Genomic DNA, 11495 nt, shown 5'->3' with positions numbered 1-11495 from the left:
TGGAGAACACCATTCCATTCAGAAGTGGCATCAGGCTACAAGTTCTGTGGGAAAGATCCTGTGCTCTCCAACCCTGGATTCTATTATATTTTTGTACTAACAGCTGGTAAAAAACATGTGGAATAAATAATTTACAATTCAAATAGTAATATATCTGCAATATATTAGAAATATACATTAAAAATTACTTCACATTCTTAATTACTATAAAGTTCAATTTTATGTTTCATATAGAAATGGCAGCCTTACTCATTACTTCTGTCACAGGAGAAGGAAACAGAAGAGTTGTTAAGTAGCTAAATAGCATTGGGAAATTAAAAAAAGTTTTATTTTGCTTTTTTTATAATAGAAAAATAGCCTTTAAAAATACATTGTTAAATCTATGGGCTTGTGCTAAAGTAGAATTGCATATTATATACAGTAAGGCAGTATATCAAATAGTGTCTTGCTTTTTTTAATGTTTGGTTTGATTGGAGTAGGATATGAATGGGATGTAAAGTTATCTGTCACACTGAAACAAAACAAAAATATATTTAGAAGGATTTGTTATTTTACTGCAATTACTTGAATATATTTTCTTTTATATATGATTTTTTCATATAGAAGAGCTCCTTTTTTAGGATTGAGAAAAATATATAAAGAAAACAATCTAGTGTCAGAATCTAGTGAGAAAAAAACATTGTAAATCAGAATGTTATTTTGTAGTGATTTATGTGGTTTTATGAACTGCTCTTGTTAGGAACTGACAACCATGGTATACTGTCTGACCCATAACAATTTTCATCTTTGTTTAATCAGAACTATTCCCCTAGGTTTAATCAAATAACAGAAGATCTCAGAAGTTGAATAATTTGTTTACAATATAGTTTTTCATGGCACATAAAATCCATTTCCTCATTTCCCTCTGTCAGAAACCCGTGTTAATGATCTAAGGTTTACTTCCATGATTATCATTACATCAACCCACAGTTTATTTTATTCACTCTGTAATACACATAGGAGGCTAGGTTTTTTAAAGGAACTCTTTGCTGTGTGTTTTTCTTTTACTGTACACAACTATTAACAAAATCAATATGTAAATCACATACTTGTCAGCTAAGAAAAGGTGTAAGCTACAATTATGATGTAGTAGCATAATCTTAAGCCACAGAGCTTAGCTTTATTATATTGATTATATTTAACTCATTCTGTAACGTTACCTGATGAAGAATAATCAAACTTTCAGCTATTTAAAGGAGGGCATAAAGGAAGATGGGTCCATGTATTCTGATCCACTAGCCTCTCTTTTGCACTCATTTGGAGCTGTCAGACAGTAGCTCATGTTTTTCTCAACTTGACCTTGCTGAAGGTTCTGAGACATTTCCTTTGCAGGTTCTTGAGACACAGGCGTGTGCTGGACTCTTGAATCTGGCATTAAAACTAGAATATTGTGGTCCACAACTGTTGAGACCTTTGTATATTCTTTGCTAGTTCCTGAAACTGTGTATTTTTCAATTTTTCCACTATTTTCTTTATGTTTCAGTAATACTGCTGGCTCCTCATCCTGTCTGACTTTGTGAACTTCTACATAATCCATTAGTTTAGGGTTCAAAAACGATGACTTTTCATTGGGTCTGTTCTGCTTGACCTGTATTGTGCTTTGGTCATTTTTGGAATGCATATTCTCCATCTCTCCTTGCTTGTCCATGTTTTCTTCACAGAGAGTTTCAGTGGTAGAATATCGTGACTGATGCTTTTCTTCATTTCCCACCAAAACTGGTGCAACATTTACATTTGTGGTACTTAGTGTTATCTTATGTGCATCTGCAGTACTGTGATAGGCAAATGTAGAAGGCTGAATATTAGGTAACTGAGTTGGAGGCCATGTGGATGATTTTGTACCTGGAGTGTTACAAGGTAGTACTTTCTCTTCTGAAGAGGCCACACGCTGAGTTTCCCAGCTCTTTTTTCTTGCATTATTTTCATGAACATCTCTTACATCTTGTGTTGGAAGTATTGATGGAAGGGTGCGAGACTCCCTGCGCTTCTCAGAAAGCAGAGAAGGGCTATCACAGCTCCCTCGTCCTGAGTCACTGTCTCTTTCCTTCGATGTCATTTTTGTGTTTTTACTGGGATGACCATTGTCATGACTTGGCATGAGTTGCTGATCCTCGCTGTCCTCCACCTCCAGATATTCTATCAGTAGTTCCTCGCAGTCTGATGTTGGAGGGAAACCATGGCAACCAAGAGCACTCAATAATTCTTCAGACTTCCCTGTCTAAGGGCATAATAAATATGACATTGATATTTTGTTCACTGCTAACCTTAAGGTTCACATATGACTAGAACAACTGTGAACAATCTACACAATTAACATGCAATTACTTAAATACTTGTATCATTAGACTTAAACTGAATCTCTACTGCTGGAGAAAATAGTGGAGGAACTTTCCCTGAGTTCTCTCATTGGGGAGACAAAATCCCAGAATTCATGTTTCTGAATGTGAGGACCAGGGAGCTCCAAGGCAGAAAAGGGTCTCATGGGTTTGGCAAGAAGGGCATGGAGGAGAACGATAGGCTAGCCATGTCCTGTCTCCTCAGCACGACACAAGGGACTGTGGAGAGCTTCTCTGTAAGAACTATTAGGAAGATCACATAGGCATTAGCTCTTGTGGTGTCCCAGGGAACAACTGTTGTGCAAAACCCTGTTCTCAACCCCCCTCCTATCAGTAGCGCAAGGCACTAGTTTAAAGACTCTGCCTTGCCTATATGCTCCACAACATCACACTGCAAGTTTTACTTATTTTTAACATTGGTTAAATTAATTAAAGTTACCTTGTACTTAATTATGGTAATTGATTTTGCTAGTACAGAATTTGGAAGAGTATGTAATGGTGAATTCTTTTGTTGTTATCGGGGTACTCACCTCTAACAGATGTGTATCTATGCCTTTTATCTTTGGTCCTGGAACTGGTGGTAGGATAAAAGCTATCATTCTAAAAGAAGCAGAACAAACACACAATGTAAAAGGCAGGCCTTATCTCTCTATTTGTTCTCCCATTTTCCCTGAATGTGACTGAATTTTCAACTACTACTCTGTATCTGATACCTCCCTACTGGACCTCTTTCCTGTCTACCTTCTCAAGCCAGGTAATTTACAGAGCCAGGTATAGTTTGTAAGTTATCCTTACATGTATTTAGAAGAAAGAGAACAGCACAGAAGTCATTATTATTAAACTAGAAAAGTAACACTGCTAATATACTTCTACCGTTCTTTTCCCTTTAACCTCCAATCTTCTGAAACCACTGTAACTTCCTCACTGGTCAGGACATAGCTGTCTAGGGCACAGTGCAGGAGGACTAGCAGGCCTCTACAGACATGCTTGACTGTCAGCTGACCGAAACTAAACCGGATTTATGATGAATGACTTTGGCTGGCTTTTGCTTCAGCAGTTTCTCTCTCTCTCCTTTACTCATCCAGTAATTTTTGCTAAACTTGTGCAAAAGTAATAAACTTTGAGACATCTTCCTCTTTCAGATTTGACTGAAATTAGTCAATGATTTAATAAATTATTTGGGGAATTGACAGACAGGTGGGCAGAAAGACAATCTCACAGTGCGAACCTTGTTTCCCTTAGGAAACCAGGCTAAAAGCAAAAGGTTGTTTTCTAAAGAAGTAGCAATACTCCAGATGATAATGTTTGCTGAGTGCTTACAGGACTAAACAGGATGCTCAGACCTAACAGAGATGTGTCTTTACCAACTGAGAATTTAGCCTTTTGTTTTTATGCTGGTTTCCCAAAAGAACGGAGATAGCTCTTCAGCAGTTGCAAATTTGAAGTCAAATTCCTGTAATTTATAGTTGGTAAAACAACACAAAAACTATAGGAAATTAAATCAAATGTTAAAAGCGTGTTTTAGCAAGTTTGCTGACATTTTCAACTCTATACTATCATGAAATTGCTGACTTACCTGTACCCTTTTAAAAACATTGTCCAGCTCATGATTAAACATATGAGAGATGATAAGACACCCACGATGATCCACACAATCATATCTTTTACTCTAAAGTCTGGGAAACAACCAGAATTATTTAAGGACACATGCCTAATTTACACAGTCAGTATGCAAAAAAGTCTCAATGGCTTTTATTTTAAAAATAGGTCTGAACTGCCAAATTTGGTATTGAATCTAGCAGCCATTCCTAGCATAGATTGATCTCTGTAACCCTAGTAACATCTCATGATTCATATGCTTTTTATTAATGGCATTGTGCAGGAAATAAACTATATCTGGGAAAAATGACATAAAAATGCAGGAAGAGGGAAATTTTGTCTTGGTCAGTTATAGCAATTGGGTTCAAATCTGCTTATGCCAATACTATAGTCTTTTCATTATCAAACACATATCATATGATCAATTAAACAGTAGGTAAAATGATCTACGACTAGATGGTTTTAAGGATTTCTATTGTAACATCATGCTTTTTACATTCAGGTGTTCATTTTGAATTCCTTCCAGATAGACTGTAATCAAGAGTTGTTAGTCTGAAGGTAACGACTACTTGCTGTCTATGTAGTACTTTTAATGTAGTTGCCAGTATCCTAAGTATTAAAAACTACCATTGTGAGAACAGATGAGGCAATAAAGAGAAAGGACAGGGTTTAAATAGGTAAGGAAATTGATCCACCTTCTTAACTCCTAAAAGTAATGAAGGGGAGAGCTAACTTAGTATGGTTCAAGGAAGCTGAGAATTCAGTTATCTTAGCAATGATGTTCTCACCTGTGCTATGGAAACTATGGGATGTCAATCTTCATGGCTGCTCTGGACAGGTAACAAAAGTACCACATGAACTTCATTGTTACACAGTTATTGAAAGGATGCTTGGCCACTCACCACTGGGGATTTGAATATACTTTTCTGAGCTCCATTCACTCCATGATCCATGGTGGTCTGGTTTGCAGTGAATCTGTATAATGTACTTCTTTCCTGGATTTAAACTAAACATTTTATATTGTGTTTGCTGTCCAACAAAAATAGTCTGGAAATGAATTAAAAATCATAAAATCCATAAACAATTAAGACATTTTGCTAATCATAGCTAATTTAAAGTCTTGATAACCAAGTTGGGAATATAGGATGGATCTGGACAGCTTCATAAGGATTGTTATACGGGCACAGAGTAATGGTACTTCTATTTTATTTCTGTTGGTCAGCATTCTAACATAATGCAGTAGCGAATGATATCTAGCCCTGTTATATTGTGCAAATGACACTAGTATAACAACACATCACGAGCATGCGACAAGTGAGAGGAACTGCAGTAGTGGTGGGAATACAATGGTGAGAGGAGGAGAAGGGGTCCAATGACCAGGGTGCTGGGAATTGCAGTGGCAGTGGGAAGGAAGGAGGAGGTACAGAGATGGCTAGGAATTATTGCAGCAGACAAGAAAGGGATGCAGCCAAATGCCAATAGCTAGAGTCTCTAATTTTGCCACCCAGTTAAAATATTTGAGCTGTACATCCTGGGCATAGACAGCTATTAATATGTGGCCAGGACAACTGTCTTTGGTTCTTTGTACAAATGTCAATCATTTTACATGCTATTATTGAGCTTTCTGTTACCTAAGAAGTGCTTGTAGTTGAGAAAAGATTATCAAAAAAAAACCCCACTGACTAGATGAGAACTAACAAAGTAAACTATATGCCAGTGTGATTAATATAGAATTGTCATAATTAAAAACAAATATTTTAGTGCCTCCTAGTGCCTTCTAGAGGCTTTAGTGCCTCTAACAGCATCTGAGATAGCACAGTCTTCTCAGTAGAAAGCCATAGATCATACAAGCATAGCTTTTGAAAAAGGCTGAACTGTTATATGCGCCTGCCTCAATACATTCAGGCATGGAACCGAGCTGACAAAATCTGACTGATCAGAATACATCATCTAGCAAAAATTTGCAATTTTCTTACCTCCCATTCCTCTCCTTCTTCAGGCTTTAGTCGCAACTCATACTCAAGGGTAAGCCATCCAGATCTGACATCAGCCAGTGGGGGTGGAAACCATGTCAAGACCAGATATGGTTTTCTATTGACTGGCCTTTTTAATTCTAGAGTTACGTTCACAGGAGGATCTGGCTGTACTGTTAAAATAAGAGAATTGACACTAAGAGTCTGCAAGACTTCTCCTTGCACCTTAAGAGGTATAAAATGGTACGAGTGGCAAGTTGCCACCTCCAGGGTGTCTAGTAACATAGAACTGGTGCTGGGATACAGGAATCAAGAATTTCCTGATAAAGTAGCATGGATTTATAAATCTGAAGGGACTGAAGAACAGTAAATAAGTTGAGTCCATTTTGAGATTTGCATTAATTGTTTATAATCAGAAATTATTTTTTCTATCAATATCATTTATTGTTGCTCTTCCCTACAACTAGGTTTCAAAGTTAACAGAAACAAAGTTAACATCTTTACTGCTGTGTTATGAAAGTTGTGTTATATCATAATGTTACCAAAGCTGGCATATACATTTAGGAATGCTGAAAATACAGATTTAGCTGATAAAACCTTTTCCCTCATCTTGTTGGTTCAGAAAATTCACCAACATAATCCCTACATGCATAGGGTATATTTAAAAATAAAATACAACAGCAATATTAAAGCCCCATCTATACTTCAAAAATAAAATAAAACGGAACTCAGCTTTCAGCTACAGTCAGGGCTGCAGCTACCTCAGTTCAGAGTACTAAAGTACCTGGATATAGTGCATGTATTCTTTTCTGCTGTCTTATGTGAAGCTTCAGCAAGTAAGTAGTCACGACATGGAGGTAAAATGTTAAGCCCTTTCTCCAGGAGCACTTTTTCAATTACTAGGCTCCCTGTAGACACACCATTGGTAACAAACTGGTAATCAGTAATAATGTTCCTTTCCCTTAGAAAAAAACTAAATACTTGCCCGGTCACTCTGTGGAAAAAGTATGAGAAAAGAGACTATCAATAGACTGCTCTATAAAGAGCACTGATTCAGTGCCTTTTGGGTCTCAGGGAAAAGCAAATTTCAGGTAAGTACTTTTAGGTAATCAAATTTAAGTATTATTAGTTAAAAGATCAATTTGATTTCAGTTGCTAGTACAGTGGAAAAGGATTTTAGGCAGATGATGTTTCTTGACTGAAAGAAATATGCAAAACCATTATGTGGTTATCTAAATGCAGTTTTGAAGCTTTTAGCATTTTTAGGCTTCCTTTGAAAATAAAATGCTAAAAGGATAAATATTGATTTATCATTACGGCAGATGAGGTCTTATTTGTTCTTATATGTTTTTAACTTGGATATAATAGTAAATATAAGAAGAGCTGCAATTAAAATTCTGGGTGTCAAAACTCATAAATTTGAATTAGTTGGGTTCCGCTTTAAAAACTTCATTTATCTCTTACCTATGTAAGTCACATCCACATAATGAGGATCAGAGCTGTTACTTCCCATTTTGTTAGTTGCCCTTACAGTAATATTGTATATAGTCCAGAAAGAGGTGTGTTTTTTATCAAAGTAGCAGGAATTGGGGCCTGCAGTTCTGTAATCTGGACATTCATAAATTTGTTCCTCTCTGAAATGAAAGAATCACAGAGATTAGGATACATGTAGTACAACATCTGACTTTGATTACTAGTTGTTCAGCATTACTTAGGGCTGGATCAGATTCTCTGTGCTGGGCAATGTGAAAAACATTAGAAAACTGATTTCAGATTGAAGAGTCACTGGGCAATTCCAGAGATTGTAGTAACCATTATTGCCCCAAAATAAAAACTACAAGGTCCGGAGTGTTTAAGCTGCTGTAGATGCAGCAGTAGGCTAGTAAAATGCAACTCTTACTTTTCCAAATGCTGTTCTCCACTGCATAGTCCTTATGTAGTCCAAAGAGCAAGCAGAAAGTGATTGCCAAGGTCTTCTAACTCATCTATTAAAAACTGAGTATTTCCAGTGCTCATTTCAAGCTTATGGTAATTCTGCCCATATCATAGGCTTGTGGTCTATTTTGGTTTTTCATCATCTTTTCCTCAAAAAAAATCTATTTTCCACCTAATTTGCACCTGTTGAGCATGTTATACTTGTTTCCAGGTTCCTCTGAGAAGCAGAATAACAGAACAGAAAGGTATGGGTGTGGGCCTCACACTCTGCTCCAGCTGGCTGGACCAGTGTCTGTCTTTTTCCACAGACCAGGGTCTACCTTTTCTACAGCTCAGCATCCAGTTAGGTCAGTCCAAGGCAGAGCAGTGCTGGGATGAACCAAAACCAGTTCACTTCATGCGATCCCCCAAAATATTGACTTCTGCTTAAAAATAAGTATTTGGCACTTGACTTAAGTTCGAGGCACTAGATTGCCGCAGAGGCAGTGAAGCCTTCATGGCCTATGAATACCTGTGCAAAAAAGCATTATCAGAAGATGAAAATTTTAACATCTGGTCATTTTGAAAAGCCTTGTCTGGGGCTCTGTAGCCAAGGAGCTACATGACTGTATACTTGTATCGCAAACACTATTACATGGTTGCTGTGTCATGGCAACTTTCAAGGAAGTCTATCCAAACCAGAAGAATTAATGGCAGTTTGAAAAACTTGACAATAAAAAGAGATCCCATTTCAACCTTAAATATGTTGTTGCTATTCCAACAAATGTCGCTTGCACAAAATCCTGAAGCTATTCTCTCTTCTCTGATAATTGTCTGTGATGAAGAAGCAAGTGGAAAAAGGCATCTCCTAAATGCAAAGCCAATTAAGCTTGATTTTCCAGGTCCTCCTGATAAAACATTGAATAATTATGCACATCTTATTACCCTTCTTTGCTGTAGAGCAAAGTATAGTTAGTAGGATGCCCTCCATCTGAACCAGGTTTCCACCAGCAAGTAAAGGTTTCCTTTTCTGGAGAACGACATTTTATTATTGTAGGCTTTTCAGGAGGTGACTGTCCTGCAAGCAATATAGAAATTAAATAATTAGCAAGTTTAAACCCTGAATTTATAAAACATTGTCAACTGGAGCACAGGGAAATAAACAAATGTTCTTCAGTATTAGCACAGGAAAGGAAGGACAGTTCAGTGTTTAGGGCAGCAGCCTCCTACTCTGACCTGGATTCAAAATCCTTTTCCACTGCAACTATGCCGAGGGACTATGTTCCAGCTTCCCATCTGTGGCTCTTTGCCTCACAAAGCTGATATGGGATGCTCACATACTGTCACAGCAGGTTCTATAAAGCAACTTAAAATATACTCTGCTATTCAATCTATCTTCTACATAAACCATTTTTCCTTTAAAAATGTATTTCAAGATGCTTCTCATTATTTCAAAAGTATGCTGTTGCTTGTTTTGACTTTTAAGGAAAAAAATGAAGAGGAAAGTAAGTGTTTGTCCATGTGTTTATGTCCTTGCCAGCAACTGCTTTGGTGGTACCTGATGACGCTGAGCTGACTCCTAAGATACAAAAATGAAGTTCTCATATTTCCTTTCACAGTAACATTACGCTCAGTACCTAGGCTACTTGCCTGATTGCTGTCAAGCAACTTCTTATTACCGATTTGGATTCCTGATGATATTATAGACTCAAGCAAAGCATTTAGAATACGGTAGAGGAAAGAAAGCACTTAAGTTTTGATGAGGATGATGCTGGTCAAAACTCTGATGTGACTGAAACTGTTGCAGATGCGCATTTGTGACAAAATATTGTCTTACTACATTAATAATATATATTTTCCACTATTTAGGAGCACCATTGATTTTTCCAAACTTCTAATTGCCTAAGGCAGATCTGAAAATGGGACATTTAAGTATTTTTTCTGTTAACAGTATGTCAGCAACCTCCATGTCAAATAATGAATAATACAATTAATGATAGAAGAAGAAGATTTGAGAAAGCCTGACGGCAGTATCTGATAACAAGATACAAGGTAACCCTTATTTAACGTGTTCACTCGAAATCAACAGAACACAGATTATTATTCCCATGAGATAGTGGCTGCATGGTATGCCCTGTTTGACATGGTGGTGACTTCAGTTCAGTTGCCAATGAACAAATGAATGACTCTTATACAAGTGCCATTATCTGATATCTTACAGATGAAATCAAGATTTTTAAATGGAGGGACAGGACCAAAAAGCTGTGCAGGCATGTCAGCATCAGAAGTGACTTCCTAGTAAATCCCAGCCTGTTCGTTATAGCCAGTTTCAGCAAAGAGGCCAAGGACTGAGTGGATCAACAGGACTAAATATGCAATTACACCCAAAAAATGGTAAGTTGCCCTGACGCTGTTTCTCCAGCACCATGCAGTATCTGAGTGAGGAATCTAGTTCTAAGGGCTGCCATTTAGGCACCTTTCACAACACTAAACTAGTTAGAATTTATACAAAATTAACAGAACAGCAATCATTCACTCACCACTAGGGATCTGAATTTGCCTTTCTGAGCTCCATTCACTCCATTCTCCACAGTCTGGCATGCAGCGGACCTGAACGCCATACTTCAACCCAGCATTTAACCTCATCACCTTGTACTGTGTCTGGACTCCAACAGATATTGTCTGGAAAAGAAAACAGACTGTAGAAATAATAAAGAATTGGGGCATTTTAATGAATATATCATAGAGGCACATCACAGCCTCCTGTCACTGACTTCTGAAGGGTTTTGGTCAGAGATTTTATAAAGTGCTAATCACGAAGAGGTAAAGGTAGTGTCTGACTTAACGGAAATACTTTATTGACACTGAGATTCTGGTACTTTATAACGCATAATTTATTTTAGACTTCCCATAACCCGTATTCCATCAAGTCCATGATGCAAGGAACACTATAGGTAGTCTAATTCACAGATATTCCCTCTGTGTGATGCTTCCTAGTGGCCGGTTTTAGGGTTTACTATTAAGTTCCGTAAATACTCTTCAGACGTCTAAAACCACATAGCTTTCTCCACTGATTAGGCACCAGCAATTTAGGTAGCATTGAGGCTATGTGAATATGAATGATATTTTATTCTAGTATCTCAGCTGTGAGAGTACTGTGGCTCACTTCTGGCAAAATGACAACAGCTGGGAACATGAATGTAAATAGTCTTCTGACAGGAGGTTTCTGACAGGGGGGGTTTGCCCCAACTGACCATGCAAAAGAGGATGATGAGTATCAGCCCTAGTTAAACAGTAACTAGGGAATGACCGAGAAACTTTTGAAAGAAGAAGAGTCAGCCTGCAAAGCACTATTAAAGAAACATGACAATTTGTAAAAGTGGGAGGAATTTTGGAAAGGGAACAGAAGCAGCTGAAAGCTGGTTTGATGCTACCAGAAGTTGCTCTGTTAGCACCATGACCTCCACCTATGCCAGAGAGAGCAGCCTCCCTGTCCGACGCTGCGCCTAACTGTGCTCCGCATGCCTTAGGTGTGCGTATGTGACCCTGTGGGGTGCTTTCGCACTGGTGTGTGGTTTAGCAAATTGTAGGGAGTGGCAGGGGTTCACATTAAGTTACAGCCGCCGTGTCTCCC

General features: G+C 37.8%; 1 protein-coding gene across 4 annotated transcripts in view; it reads right to left on the bottom strand.

Moving 5' to 3' along the window:
- Positions 1-308: 308 nt before the first annotated feature.
- LOC138060826 (prolactin receptor-like) overlaps positions 309-11495 on the bottom strand; it is a 148501-nt gene continuing 137314 nt past the window's right edge. For 2 of the 4 annotated variants that reach the window (XM_068924696.1, XM_068924695.1), the window contains 8 exons: positions 10402-10543; positions 8807-8939; positions 7412-7581; positions 5951-6120; positions 4877-5021; positions 3952-4051; positions 2906-2975; positions 309-2257 (listed from right to left, as the gene is read on the bottom strand). In XM_068924696.1, coding sequence (XP_068780797.1) covers positions 1226-2257; positions 2906-2975; positions 3952-4051; positions 4877-5021; positions 5951-6120; positions 7412-7581; positions 8807-8939; positions 10402-10543 — 1962 coding nt within the window. In that variant the 3' untranslated portion in view covers positions 309-1225. The remainder of the gene's footprint in view (positions 2258-2905; positions 2976-3951; positions 4052-4876; positions 5022-5950; positions 6121-7411; positions 7582-8806; positions 8940-10401; positions 10544-11495) is intronic. The other 2 variants (XM_068924698.1, XM_068924697.1) reach the window with 1 other exon arrangement.

The sequence above is a fragment of the Struthio camelus genome, chromosome W, assembly GCF_040807025.1.
Source record: "Struthio camelus isolate bStrCam1 chromosome W, bStrCam1.hap1, whole genome shotgun sequence".
NCBI classification, from domain to species: Eukaryota; Metazoa; Chordata; class Aves; order Struthioniformes; family Struthionidae; genus Struthio; species Struthio camelus.
The sequence above is the reverse complement of the archived record's forward strand: the minus strand, read 5'-3'. Positions and strand labels throughout refer to the sequence as shown.